This window comes from Chenopodium album, chromosome 19, assembly GCF_948465745.1.
Source record: "Chenopodium album chromosome 19, dcCheAlbu1.1, whole genome shotgun sequence".
Classification (NCBI taxonomy): Eukaryota; Viridiplantae; Streptophyta; class Magnoliopsida; order Caryophyllales; family Amaranthaceae; genus Chenopodium; species Chenopodium album.
Window position 1 is genome coordinate 6,999,530 of NC_137852.1, and position 14,973 is coordinate 7,014,502.

A 14,973-nucleotide genomic window follows, 5' to 3' on the forward strand; every position below is an offset into this window, starting at 1 on the left:
TTTTTTTAAAGGGCAAGAGGAGAAGATGCTTTCTTTAGCTGCTTGCATGTCAAATTATAAAAATAAAAATGTCGATAACTGTTAGATATCTAATAGGTCTAAATGCACAGTACCATTGATTTTTGAAAGTTGAAATACGTAAGGGTCGTTGAAGAGTTGTGCATTTGTGCTATCCCAATAGCTTGTAGGTGTTCAAAAGCATATTTCCATGCCCATTTTTGTTGTGCCATAACACTTACTCCATACAATCTTTAAATTTTATACCCCCGCTATATTTGAAAATAAGTTCATCATTCTAGCTTCTACACATTTTAAATACTAACTTTAACTTGATTTTAATTAGAAATATATAAAAACCAAATATTATTATGTAAACTTTAATTTTGTTTGATTATTTAGTTACACGGTATTTTTTCATAATATCAAATTTTTTTAAGTTAAATTAATATAAAATTAAAGATACTAATGACAAAAGTTGTGCCAACCAAAGTGATTGATAAATTTATGTAGGTACCAAGAGAGTAATGTACTAGGATAAATCTAAATACAATAATAAGATTGTATATTTTGTATGTGGTGTACATTTTTTGGGGAGTTTGTTATTCTGGTAGAAGCGTAAGTAGGAAATAGGCACAAGTGGCTTACAAGCTTACTAAGCTTTTCAACCTTAATACCTCTCTCTTAATCATAAACTTTCACTAAAAAGGATTTTTTTTTTTTCCCTATTAATTAATAGGGAATAAAATAGCAGAATCTTACTTAAGAACTTCAACCTAATCATCCTTACTTTCAGATGAATTACATAGCACCCATTAAATAAATAACCAAAAACAAATCCTTTCATAGCATTTTGAAAGTGAAGTTTGGTGTCAAAATTCGTAACTTGAAATTAAAGATGGGATAGAAGAGTAAGAAAGTAAATCCACTGTTTCATCAAAATTGTTTTGTTCAATAAGCTCTCACACATTTTTAGTCTAAGGGTCTGTTCTAATTTACTGAACCGAGCTGAACTAAAGAAATTAGGAATTGAATTGAAATTAAGCTAAAGAAAACATGCCCTAAGTATTGCAAGTTTTTTTTTTTTTTTTTTTTTTTTGAAATGGGAAAATTGTTATATAATTTTTTAAATTTTTTTAAAACACTCATTAATAACTAAAGAAATGTTTTTTTTGCATACATGTATTGTTTGGCTTATACATGACATGATAACAAGAAACATTAATTCATGGGTAGGGATGATTGGAATCCAAGAGATTTTCTCATTTGTGGATTTTTCATGACATGAATAAAAATAAAACTTCATGATCGAATGTGAATGTTCTTATTAATTGCGTAACTTTTAAAATTCATGACGTCTATATTTTGGTAATTTAAAATTCTGCACTAAAAAATTAGTCTCTACCTCTAGTTGAGGGCCTCCAATCATGAGATGACTCTAATAGGATTATTTCATTATAAATAAACAAGTGTACTTTGTATTGGCTAGTTAAGTATTATTATTACAAATTTATTCCATCCTCTTATAAAAATCCTAGATTTCTTCAAGTATTGATGTAATCTAACAATTTTTTTTGTGTATTCTGAAAAAAATAATGTGTGAGTTTGACATTAAAGACTCTAAAAGTGTGTCTTCATCACATGAAAATCCTCAAATGGAGAAACATTCTAACATGAAACAGGAGGGATTACAATCTAAACAAAACTTCTTCAAGGAGCTTAAGGATGGCTTTGAAGAAACCTTCTTTTCGAGTAATCGAAATCATTCTTTAAAGGGTGATCAGTCACATTTAAAGAGGTTCATTCTAATCTTACAAGCTATTTTCCCTATCCTTGGATGGGCAAAATCATACAACTTTTCGAAATTTCGAGGGGACCTTCTTTCAGGAATCACTATTGCTAGCATGCAAGTTCCTCAGGTAGAATCAATTATCCACTAGAAAATGACTTGTACTCCATAACTTTGTAAGATACTCTTGTTTTGTACTATAAATTTTGACAGCTTTTCTTGTTTGATGACTAATAAACAGGACATTGCATACGCAAAGCTCGCAAATTTGGCTCCTCAGTATGGTTTATGTGAGTTATCTACTTGCCTTCTGTTGCTAATCATACTGTAGAAAAAATTTATCAGGAAAGAAAAGTTATAATCGCGCTATCCTGCATACTGTACTGCAGACAGCAGCTTTGTTCCTCCTCTGATATATGCTGTGATGGGAAGCTCAAGAGAGCTGGCTATTGGACCTGTGGCAGTGGTGTCTCTGATTATGGGGACTATGCTGCAGAAGGAGTTTGATCCTGTCAAAGAAGCTGATGACTATCGACGTCTTGCCTTCACAGCTACATTCTTTGCAGGCATCATTCAAGCTGCTCTAGGATTCTTAAGGTATGCATTTGTTCTCATGATGCATAATCTTTGTTTAATTATATAAATGCTGTATTTGTTGATGCAGCAGCTTACAGTTTTCGGATAAATTCAACATACTCCCTGCATCCCTGTAATATAGGTCACGACTATTAAGGAGATCAGATGCGAGTAATTCATATATCTTTTAGGGCTGGAAGGAGTACTATATTATTGACCTGTTCTTCTTACGGTTTCAGGTTGGGCTTCTTAGTGGATTATCTATCTCATGCTGCAACTGTTGGTTTCATGGCTGGAGCTGCCATAGTTATAGCCCTTCAGCAGCTTAAAGGCTTACTAGGAATAAAGAAATTTACTAAAAAGACAGATATTGTCTCTGTTATGCACTCAGTTTGGAGTGTAGTTGAACATGGAGTACGTCTAATTAATAAGACTAACTTCTTTATAATTCTTGCTATCATTTATTACTGCATTCACAGAGCTAATTTTCTCTACTTCTTGGTCATTTTGACAGTGGGATTGGCGAACAATTCTTCTAGGAGTATCATTTGTGGCATTCCTTCTTGCTGCCAAATACATTGTAAGATTTTATTGGCTTTTAAAGTTGTTCAATTCATCCTTTTTTAACATACTTTTTCAATCAATTTTACAAGTAATTGGTATTTACTCAGGGAAAGAGGAACAAAAAATTGTTTTGGGTTTCAGCAGTTGCTCCACTAGTCTCTCTGATCCTCTCCACATTAATTGTATACATCAGCCGCGCTGACAAACATGGTGTTAAAATTGTAAGTGATCAACCAATTAATTTTATTAAACACCCGAATCATTCATCTCTGTACATTTAAATGAAACACAACCCTTTTGATTCATTGTTTTTCAGGTAGGACATATACCTAAGGGTGTTAACCCTTCATCAGTTGACAAGATATATTTTTCTGGAACCAATCTTGCTAAAGGCTTCAAAATTGGTGCTATTGTTGGTGTAATCGCGCTAGCTGTAAGCATCTCTAATCAGCCTATACATATACGACATATATACTATCTTAGGTCCTATAAATGTAGAACAGGTTCCATATACAAATTACAAAATCAGTTTACTGCACAGTCAGCATGTCTTTCGGTCTTTGTTCCTGTAGGAAGCACTAGCAATCGGGAGAACATTTGCAGATATAAGAGGCTATGAGCTTGATGGAAATCAAGAAATGGTAGCACTAGGAGCCACAAATGTAGTCGGCTCCATGACATCTAGCTATGTAGTCACAGGTTAGAATTTCCTCCAAAAAAAATTGTAATTTTTAGTTCAAAATAAGTTCTATAAACAGGTAAAAATTCTGTATTGCATTAGTACCTACAGTATATCATGTTCATTGTCTCTTATAGCAATTTATCCCTTCTTTTATTGAGTGCCTAGCTAAATCTGCTCGCGTACAGGAGGGTTTGCCCGATCTGCAGTGAATTTTATGGCTGGTTGTCAGACAGCAGCCTCCAACATTGTGATGTGCTTCATAGTACTGTTGACTCTCATGGTGATAACGCCTTTGTTCAAGTATATCCCAAATGCCATACTCTCTTCTATCATCATATCTGCTGTTCTTGGTCTGATTGACATCAAAGAGATCATACGAATATGCAAAGTTGACAAGTTTGACTTTGTTGCTTGTATGGGTGCCTTCTTCGGTGTGATTTTTCACTCAGTGGAGATCGGCCTGCTGATAGCAGTAAGAATGATACATTCATACATCAAGAATTTTTTATTTTCACTCAAATGAAAATTTATTCAGCTGTAAGAGAAATTTGTAATCAGGTCTGCCTATCAATCTTCAAGATTATGTTCAGGATGACGCGTCCACAAACTACAGTAATCGGAAAGCTTCCTGGCTCTTCTGAGTATAAGAACATTCATCAGTTTTCTGAGGCAAGAAAGGTTCCAGGGGTTCTAATTGTCAAAATTGACTCAGCAATTTACTTCGCCAACTCTAACTATATCAGAGACAGGTACACAACTACACATTCCGTCATCATTTTAAACACTTTCTTAGGGCCAATTAACTAGCTAATCCACTGATGCAGGATAATGAAATGGCTGAATGAGGAGGAGGAACAGCTTGCAGACAAAAACCTCCCCGAAATCAAACATCTTATTATTGATATGTCATGTAAACATCTGACAGAACTTCAGAATATCTTGTTCCAGAACTTCTTTTATCCTGGCTTTCAATTAAGGAGTATTTCTGAAGATTTTTGTATTTTTACTGGTTGCAGCTGTTGCAGATATTGATACTAGTGGTACACATACCCTTGAAAAGTTATACAAGACCCTTGAAAAGAAAAATGTGAAGGTATATACACACAAACACAGCAGAAAGTTCTGATTTGATGTCTTCAAATTAATGATCCATGCACAAAGCTCTAGTTTGAACTTATCTTAATGAACTACGTGTTTTCGTGTTTGCAACAGCTTGTAATAGGCAGTCCAGTGCAATTCGTAGTTGACAAACTCCATTCATCTGGGTTGATCAAGTTAATTGGAGAGGACTATATCTTCACATCAGTAGCAGATGCTGTACTTACATGCTCCTCTGCCATACAAGAACCATGAGCTCGCCTTTGTGCTCAAGTCATTCATCTTTTCTTCAAGAAAAGTTACGATTTTCTTGCTCTAGGTTTAATAGTCACTGTAATATACTCCTAAATTGACGAAGATCTGTCCTGCAGAAATTTCTGCATCTTTACTAGTTGTAATATACTTAATGGTCCTTCTCCAAATGAAGGGGAAGATGATCAAATTCAAAAATGGCATTTATTAATCAGTAATTGTTCATACACAAATTTTTAACACCCCTCATTCTCACTCTCGTGTCAAAAATGCAGAAATGGCCATCCTACGATTTTACTAAAATCTATAAACAACACCATAGTTAAATGTCGACCCAACAAAATCTCAAACACACCAAAATTACGAGCTAGCAGCAACTTGCTTCCTTGGAGCTGCTAGTGTACCTGGTTTGGCTAGTAAGCCATTGGGAGGAAATATGTAACAAAATGATCTTAGTAGGAAAATTTTTGAGGCTACGATGAAAGCAATACCTTCTCTGAAACCAGTCTTGAACCTCCTGGTGACCTTACGAAGGTACCTCATGGTCCTCATCCTACCGGTTACTGTTGTCTTTCTCCTGATTGCCTTCATACTCCAATTATCTGCAATGCAACACAAAAGGTGCAAAGTTGAGATAACATTGCAAAACAGAGGTTGAATTGAGACACCAAATAACATACTAGATTTGGATGAAAATTGATGACTAATTTCGACAAAAGAAACGAACTTACAAGCAAAACAAACCATTGAAATAATTTTACTTGATTTTAAGTTGGAGAGACATGGTGCAATTCATGGGTTGACATGTGTGGCAATCCAAATTTATTATACGAGTAAAACTTAAAATTGGACTTTGTTATTTTTTTTTGCTCAACTTTTTTTTTTTCTTAACTCAACTTATATAAACTTTTTTTATTTTTTTTTATAGTTTTTTCAAAAAAAAAAAAGTTTTTAAAAACTTTTTTATATGCTAATACATGTGTACTTATAGCCATAGGTACAAATTTTTACTATATCTAAACTTACTATAATCAACTTTTCTTATTTTTTTGCTAAACTAACAATCGAAATTATGTTACTTGATATTAAGTTGGAGAGACATGGTTTAATTCATGGGTGGCAATCTACATTTATTATTTCTCTCAAAAAAAATCTAGATTTATTATATTACATATATATACAGTAAGCTCTCTAATTCTACAATTGTAATGTTTACTCTAATTTTGCAAGAATATATGAAACCAGATTAGTACAGAATTAGCAAAAATTGAAAAGGCATAGTTACAAGTTTTATGATGATAATAGAATAAATAAAATTACAGGACAAGTATCCTTCTACCAAATTAAAAATTTAATCAATAATTTGTAAGAGTACAAATGAATACAAAAAATAAAAAAGTAAAAAAAAAACCCTAGCCTCCTTTTCTCTCTTCTCTCTCCTAAACCTAGTCTCCATTGTCAATTTTCAAGGGGCTTCCATCGGATTTCACCGGTGGAAAGCCCCAATCTTTATTTCTTTTTAAGCCTTTTGTTTTGCGTTACAATAATGTCTCCCTCGAAAGAAAGGGTTTATCTCCTTCGAAAGACAAGGTTTTTTCGATCTCCTTCGAAAGACAAGGTTTTTCGTACTCCTTCGAAAGACAAGGTTTTATTTGTGCTTAATTTGGTCTCCGGTTGTGCGGAGCTACTATTGATTAGGGCTCAGATTCGGGTTACGGAATCAGCACAAGAATTAACTATCTTACAAAATTGTGAAGCGACGACGGATCCACTCAAAAAGTTGTATGAGACAACGAATCGAGAATATGCCGAATTGTTATATTTATGTATTTGGATTCTTAGCCCTTCCCCGATTAATTCTTGTTTAATTTTGTTAAATTCGTTTTCATTATCGTTCATCGTCAATTGTAGATGCCGTATGGCTTATATTAATGAAATTTAGTGTCCTTTGGGACTTCTTTCAAAAAAAAAATAAAAAAAGTAAAAATAAAAAAACCTCTTTATATGTAAATTTTTTGACATACATCAAAATATCTATAAAAATACTAACATATGATTTGGTAAAACATGGGTTAAATGATATTCATTTTAAATCTTGAAAGGTTATCCAAATAAATAATGTGATTGATATTAATTTACATTTTTTTTAATAATACATAAAGTTTTTTATATTTAATAAATGTGATTGCTTAAGTTAAATTAGTCCGGTGTTCCAAAGATTTGATAAAACATTGGAGTACCTTTATAAATATGATTAACCCTAAACCTAATTATTAATACGTAGTATAATGATTAGTCTTGTTACACAAGAATTTAATTTATCAAGAATATGTATTATTTATGTAATATAATGCTATGGTTGATTTAATATGTATTAATGTAATATAATGCTATGGTTTACTTCATCATTCGATTTTTTTTTTTATATATATACTCATATTTTACAGGTTTTTAATACAAATGAAGAAAATAAAAAACTGTGAAGATGGAAATAATGATAAAGTAATTGTGAAGCCAGTTATTAAGGTATTTAGGAAGTTTAGTGAGTTAAGAGGTATAGAGTGGGAATATGTAGGTAATTATATATGAAACAAATATAGAAATGAACACTTAATTTTGGGACATCCATTAAGAAAAACATGCACTATAATAGGACAGAGGGAGTATAAAAGGAAAAAAAATAATAATAATAAAAAAAAACATTTCTTGACTTGTGGTCAATTATTACTTTTTTTTATTTTTTTTTATTTTGAAACAAACTAGTACTTTAGAAATATCAAAGTTATATATAAATGTAAATCTACAATAAAAAAAAAATGGGCGTTGATAAACGTGTCCAAGATATATATAAGTATATTTATTTTAAAAAAAAAATGAATTTTTTAATACTAATTACCTCACAAAATTCCATAACTAATTCACCTTGGATACCACATGAAAATGTCGAATGTATGTCGAATGTATGTAATATACAACCATTTATCATATCTATTTATTTGCACAAAAATAAGTAAATTTGCTTTGCACTTTTCACTTAATTTTTTTCATCTACTTAGAATTAATACTCCCTCCGTCCCTTTTTGATAGTCCCTTATGGGCAAATTTTAGTCCCAAAATGTTCACCCCATTTGCTTTTTTCAACAACCATTAATATTAAAATTTAACCAAAATACCCTCTAATTTGCAACAATATTTGTGCAAATTTAACTTTTACTTTTATTACTTTCTCTCTCTACTTTTTTGCATACCCAATGTCAATTTCTTTTTTCAATGTACTTTTACTATTCTTATTTGTGTTTATTAATTCCCGTAAAAAATGTCCATAAGGGACTATCAAAAGGGGACGGAGGGAGTAAATGGTGAAACAAAAGGGAGTAAGATCACAATTGATTAGTTATGTATTCTGAAGTAAATCTGACATAAAAAATAAAAAATAAATAAAAAATAAAAAAACCTATTAAGAGGTTTAAACTCATAAGGCCTTACACACAATGTACTTGGTACTTCACATTGTTCATAGAATCATAGCAATACTTGCATGCACAAACTCATTGCAATTCACAACAAAAATGGCCCTCTAAAAGTTACCCAATGAAGGCAAGAGTACAAAATTTGTAGCCTACTAACCTATAAAAACTTCATAAGATATTCATATTTCTATATCATGAATGAGAAAAAAAAAAAAAGTGTAATGAGAAATTACATTTCTAAAGGATTAGCAAATACTATGGTATCAGAGCTACTTCTATGTAACTATATAATTGATGAAAGATGGTTGCTTATGCAATACAAGAATGAGAAGGCAGGTGTGTTACAGCATATTCAATTAATCGGACCATGCTTTGGGTGGAAAATAAGTGACCGCAGAGTGATAATCTTGAAGGTAACAAGTTTTTGGCAAGTACTTGGTCTTGTGTATCCAAGCCATGTAAGCCATGCTGCTTAAACAATCATCAAGTTTTAACCATCATAGATCCTGGCTCAATGCCTCAGCACTATGCCCATTAAAAATTATTGATGAAATGACAATGCATCTTCAATTTTTAGTGCTTCAGCCAATAGTTCCGTAATTGTGCCATGTGCAACAAAATTTCATCTCGGCCTTGATTGGTGACACTGCTGGTCATTATCCAAGGAGGTGCTGCTTCAAAGAACTCGCGTATCAATTCCTGAAAATCTTGTACATTTTCTTCTGGCCTTTTACCCCCATTTTTCTTCTTCTTCCTCTTGTCACATTTGGTGAACACTATTGTCATTGGAATCTGGAAATAGAAGAAGACACTGTAAGTTATCTTGAGTTTAATCATCTCAATAATTTAAATCACTGTGGCAGGAGATTCGATGCTTGTTGAAGCCATACTATCCAGATGCCTCAGCCCTGTACACTTAGTTGTCTTTATATGATAAGTTGATAACAATAACATGCAATGTTCCTTACTTTTTATATCAAAGAAATTAAAATGACATTTGAAGAAACTAAACACAGTAAAGCACCATAGAAACAGAGGGAATTCATCATAGAGCCTCAAGCTGAACATTGAACATGAGAAGATCATTCTTGAAAAGCTAATAATGACAATATATCCTTCTTGAGAATTCCAGGAAAAGATAGAACACCAACTGTGGGAGTATCTTCCACTACGAGAGAATAAAAATAATATCTTTACTTTTCTATTTTAAAGTATAAGTTAGGAAGACCAACCTTATTTTGACCCAACCAACTCGCATATTCAAGATCAATCTTTTTGGCAGGGATGCTTGCATCAATGAGAAGGAATACTGAAACCAAGGTTGATCTCTGAAGAAAATAATTCTTAGTGAACTTGTCCCACTCTATTCGGACTTCCCCGGGTGCAGCTGCAAATCTGTTCAAAATACACAAATTATAAATAGATAACCAGTATGCACAATTTAAACTGTCATTATTTCATATAAACAGGATGACAGGTAATGGAGGACAAAATAAATGACCATCAATTTGGAATATGTGATTATGTTCATAACTTTTCATTGGTTTTGGAATCTTCATCTTAGTAAAACTTTGTGAGATTAATCATCAGACTAGCTAGAGAAACACCAGGCATATGATCATCGGCATATGAAGAAGCATAAAAATCCTAAACACATAGAAAGCACTGCATGGCAATTCCCTGACCAGCACAATTGGTGGCAGCAGAACACAGAGCACCAATTTGAAGACATGTAAACGTCAACAGAATGAACACACTAGTAGTATTAGAAATCCGAGTATAAAATTCGAATTCCTAGAAAGAGAAAGTGGCCATGGAGGAAGGGCACAAACTGATAGCTTATGCCGGGAATGATAGTGAAAAGATAAATGATAGCATTCCACAATAGAAACTGTCAAGAGTACTGAGGTGGAGCTGGGAAGATATTCCCAAAAGTTTAATTGAATTTTGCAACTTCTAATAAACTAAAAACTTCAAAATTGATTATACATATCAATTGGTTAATCATGCAGGCAGTTAATGTCCAAAAACAAAGTAGACATGAGTAGGACATTTTTTTTATTTCATGACCAAATAAAGCTAGGTCCCCCCACCCCCTCTTGGCTCCATTCTAGCCCCATAATGTTTAAATATATTCTCCCAGATTGTATTTTTTAACTTGATTGATAGACAAATAGCCATACATGTAATATCCACATATCACACCATGATCAAAAGATTGATGTGATACAATCACCAGAAAGTGATCTACACAACACATACCCATATCCAGGCAAATCCACCAGATACCAGCTATCATTGATCCGAAAATGGTTAATCAATTGAGTCTTACCTGTAGACAATGATGATCAAAAACATTAGAATCACATGAACTTTCAAAGTCCAAGAAAACAAATGGTGAAAACATTCAAAATCTAACTTTTACTTAAGTAGAACAAACTAAAGCGCAAGCATAATTCAAGTAAATCTGCACATATCAATCTAATTGTTTTAGCTAGGGTAAAAAATTTGCTCTTTTTGAAGAAAAGAGAGTTAATAGGATAACTATTATATGGAAAAATTACTCCAAACAAGAAGTCTTACAGATGGACACTCGAAATAAAAATAACAAGCTCGGGATCATGCTGCTGGTCTGAGTACTAGACATTTGAGGCTCTGAGCTCATTAATCACATGAATGTTTTATCCACCGAAAAAAAAAAAAAAAAAAAAAAGATTTACACACATAAGGAAGCAATAAAAACACTTCCGGTACAGATTACTACTTTTTAAATTGCATTGAAAAAGTAGCATAGTCAATAAAGATGTGCACTTGATGGAATTTAAGTTGCCACCAACAAAGCTACATACACTGCTATCTCTGGGCAACAATCTTCCATTAAATCACCACCATCGCCTAATATTCAGACGGTCCGACCATAGACTTTTATTAAGCTGCCCACCAAATATACCCAAGATAATTGAAAGTTACATATAATAGGTATTAGGCACACCAATACTGGGTCTTAACTCTTAACAATGCTAAAGCAAGACTTTATCACCCAGCAAGTGAACTGATAAGGTAAGAACTCAATGACTAAATTAGATTCTATTATTCAAGTAAAGTAAACCCAAAACAACACATCCCTGCTAAGTTCTCAATGCAACAACAATTTATTCATCATTTCTGCAATAAATCATAGACGAAGCAAACAATCGAATTAGTCCGTAGTTGAATTTATAAAAGGCAACAACAACATCAACTATGTACTCCTTTGAGTCCCTTCCAATCATATTACTTCTCACCATATAAGAGTAACAATGCAATACAAATTTAAACAAATTCTTAACTTTCAAAGCAGGGATTCAATTCGAGGTCTTGGGTATTACCCCGAGACTTTAACCAACTATGCTAGCTGACATCCACACGAAATAATACTGTATATCAATGTGCAATAAATTACAGAAATTAAGGAAACAATGAATTTAGAAAAGGCTAAGAAATTCAACTAACCAGGCTTCTTAGAAGTAAGGGCAAGCTTCTTTCTCCTAACAAGGGAATTAAGAAGCGAAGATTTACCCACATTAGACCTTCCAACAAGGGCAAATTCAGGCAACCCATCAGAAGGGCACTCCTCATTTTTCGAACTACTCTTCACAAACTCAGCATTTATCACCTGAGCATTATTAGCATACTTGCTAAGCACAATGTTAGACCCCTTTAAAATTCGAGCACTCGAAGCCGAAACCGAACCCGAAACCTTTGATATCAATGAAGAAATGTCAGTTTCTGGGGGCACAAACAGCTTATCTACAGAAATCTCAATCTGGGGTTGTTCATCATCATCAATATCATCAATAATTGATTGTTGTGGGAGTAAATTTGGGGATTTAGGGTTTTGGGTAGGGAGAACTGGGGATAATGAAGAGAAAAGAGAGTAAATTGGGGATTGACGAAATTGGAGGAGGTAGTGATTGAAATGGGGTTTAGGGGTTTTGGGTTTTAGAGGGAGGAGAAATTGGGTTTGAAGTTTGGGGAGATGAGATAATATCATCCTATGTTCTTAATTGGATTTTCTCTTTGTTTTCCAGGTTTAGAAGATGATTGTGCAGCGAAGAGGATGAGGGAAATGGAGAGAGATTGAGGGGTGGTCTAGAATCTAGATTACTGGGAAGAAGAGTTTCAGGGTACAGTTGAGTTTGGCGGCATGATAATGTGATGGTAACAATTTTTTCCATCTTTTTTAACAAATAACTAATTGTAATATAATGGGTTTTTCGCTGAGTTTTTTTTGTTTATTCACTATATACCTTTAAAAAAAATTTAATTTATTATATACCCTTGAATTTTTACAAAAATTCACCATATAATCTCAATAACTAATGATTGCTAACTTCGTCAATCATTAGTAGGGATGGCAATGGATCGGATGTGGGTCGGGTGATGCTTCATCCGCCTCCATCCGCCAAAAATCAATCCATCACCCGACCCATCCATTACCTAATTTTCCTTCATCCACATCCGATCCATCCGTCATCCATGGATGAATCGGGTGGATCGGGTGATAATTCGGGTGAAATATATATATAAATACAACTTTGCACATTAATAATTAAATTGAGATTTGAAAAAAAATGATCAATTAATTAAAACTTTTATACATCCTTCTAATACTCGTTCCTTTTTACTAAATTAAAAACAAATGTCAATTCCTAACACTACAATAGACATTAATTTATTAAAAAAAATATTTATTTTTATTCTTTTATATATAAATTTAACGGGTGGATGGATGGGTCAGGTGATGGATCGGGTGATGGGTTGGATGTATCATCATCCGTATCCGACCCGATCCGTCACCCAACCCATCCATCATCCATCCGTCATCCGCTTAAGTTCGGGTTTTCATCCATATATTTGGATCGGGTGGATGGTTATCCATCGGGTTTGGATGATATTGCCACCCCTAATCATTAGGATTAATTATGACCCAAAACCACCATAAATACATTTCCCTCAAAACCATCCCAAATGTCTTTTTCGCAACCCCAAAATCAATCATACAGTTATAGTTATGGAGATTTAGAGTGGTTTCGGGGGCTGGGAAAAGAGGGGAGTGGTTTCGAAGATGGGGTGGAAAGATTTAAGGTGGTTTCAATGCATAATTAACCAAATTTCACTTAACGTGTTGTTATTAGGGGGTATATGGTGAATTTTTTTAACAATTCAGGGGTATATAGAGAATTAGAAAAATTTAGGGATATATGAAGAATAAACAAAAGACTTAGGGATATATCATATATGGTGACAAACCATAATGTAATGATGACATTGTGTGAACAAAAATATTGGATAAAAAAATCAATACTTGAATAGATATAGTTCAATAGTTAAAGTTTTAAAATTAATATGCTACACACTAAATATTTTTAATGCGTTGCATGCATAATTTATTTTTCTTTTTAATTCAAACATTTACTCCATATATAATAGGAAATTTTGTCTAGAACTACCCTAAAGATAGGGCCATTTGTGGACAACTACCCATTTTTTATTTATTTATTTAGAACTACCCGGAAGTTACAAAACGTTCGGTTAGCACTACCCATTAACGTTTTCCGTCCAATTAAGGCGTTATTGGGCCCATTTTTTAACTTTCCCACTTTATTACTCTCCTAATTACCTTGTCTCTCTTCCCTAATCAACCTCCCCTTAATTCTCACTCAAACAATTCAAGAGAACAACTCAATCAATTGAACACAAATTCTCAATTATTCATGTAATGTTTCACACTTTCTTTTTAATTCATTGTTTGTTGTATTTGTTTACAAGTTTTAATTTAACGCAATTAACATAATTAGGGTGTAAATTAGTGATTCGGATCAGGGTTTATGGGTTCACAAAATTGAGGGTTTTGATTTTTAGGGTTTAGGGGTTCAATTGAGTTCTAGGTTTCGGTTTTTTTTTTTTTTTACTTTAAGATTGAATTCAATTGCATTTTAATTTGGCCATTGTAATTGGTAAGATGTCTAATTGGTCATTGTAATTGGTAGGATGTCTAAATTTGGGGGTTTTGATTTCAAGGGTTTAGGGGAAGCTAATTAGGGAGGAGAGAGAATGTAATTAGGGGAGTTGATTAAGTGGAAAAAGTGAAAAAGTGGGCCCCATTAACGTTTCTTTGGACGGAAAACGTTAATGGGTAGTGCTACCCAAACGTTTTGTAACTTCCGGGTAGTTCTTAATAAATAAAAAAAATGGGTAGTTGTTCACAAATCACCCTATATTTAGGGTAGTTCTGGACAAATTTTCCTATATAATACCTAATTCCTAATCTTATTAATTTAATTTATACTAAAATTGAATCTTTCCATGACACTTATATCACTATCTTGTAAAAATTTTTTCTGCTCAAAAATATTGTAAGCAAGCCCTACTCTTACTTGATCCATGAAAGCTTGGTTTTAGAATACGTATATATACTTCGCTAAAACAACGGGCCTAAATCATTTGGGGCACACCCAACATTGGCAACAAGTAGTAGAGTAGTAGTCATCACCATCATTTTT

The 14,973-nt window shown here is 33.1% G+C and overlaps 2 protein-coding genes across 2 annotated transcripts; one reads left to right on the forward strand and one right to left on the reverse strand.

Annotated features, from left to right (window-relative positions):
- Positions 1-1,592: 1,592 nt before the first annotated feature.
- On the forward strand, positions 1,593-4,961 carry LOC145593918 (sulfate transporter 1.2-like). The gene is made up of 13 exons (XM_081650277.1): positions 1,593-1,916; positions 2,028-2,076; positions 2,176-2,383; positions 2,602-2,776; positions 2,877-2,942; positions 3,034-3,147; positions 3,243-3,359; positions 3,499-3,625; positions 3,794-4,080; positions 4,167-4,357; positions 4,433-4,518; positions 4,625-4,701; positions 4,821-4,961. Exons 1-13 carry the CDS (start codon positions 1,593-1,595, stop codon positions 4,959-4,961), a joined length of 1,962 nt encoding a protein of 653 aa, XP_081506403.1.
- A 3,627-nt stretch (positions 4,962-8,588) lies between these two features.
- Positions 8,589-12,621, reverse strand: LOC145594753 (GTP-binding protein At2g22870-like). Its single transcript, XM_081651088.1, has 4 exons — positions 11,921-12,621; positions 10,691-10,760; positions 9,661-9,823; positions 8,589-9,220 (listed from the first exon to the last, which is right to left on the reverse strand). Exons 1-4 carry the CDS (start codon positions 12,459-12,461, stop codon positions 9,002-9,004), a joined length of 993 nt encoding a protein of 330 aa, XP_081507214.1. The 5' UTR covers positions 12,462-12,621; the 3' UTR covers positions 8,589-9,001.
- Positions 12,622-14,973: the final 2,352 nt, after the last annotated feature.

Bases quoted from the DNA above. Each gene is read 5' to 3' on its own strand.
- LOC145593918 (XM_081650277.1), top strand. From the start codon at position 1,593: ATGTGTGAGTTTGACATTAAAGACTCTAAAAGTGTGTCTTCATCACAT. The intron at 3,626-3,793 runs GTTAGAATTTCC...GCTCGCGTACAG, and splicing joins ATCTAGCTATGTAGTCACAG to GAGGGTTTGCCCGATCTGCA. The intron at 4,358-4,432 runs GTACACAACTAC...CCACTGATGCAG, and splicing joins TCTAACTATATCAGAGACAG to GATAATGAAATGGCTGAATG.
- LOC145594753 (XM_081651088.1), bottom strand. From the start codon at position 12,461: ATGATATTATCTCATCTCCCCAAACTTCAAACCCAATTTCTCCTCCCT. The intron at 10,761-11,920 runs GTTAGTTGAATT...CATTGTCTACAG, and splicing joins CCTTACTTCTAAGAAGCCTG to GTAAGACTCAATTGATTAAC. The intron at 9,824-10,690 runs GTATGTGTTGTG...TATTTTGAACAG, and splicing joins GTGGATTTGCCTGGATATGG to ATTTGCAGCTGCACCCGGGG.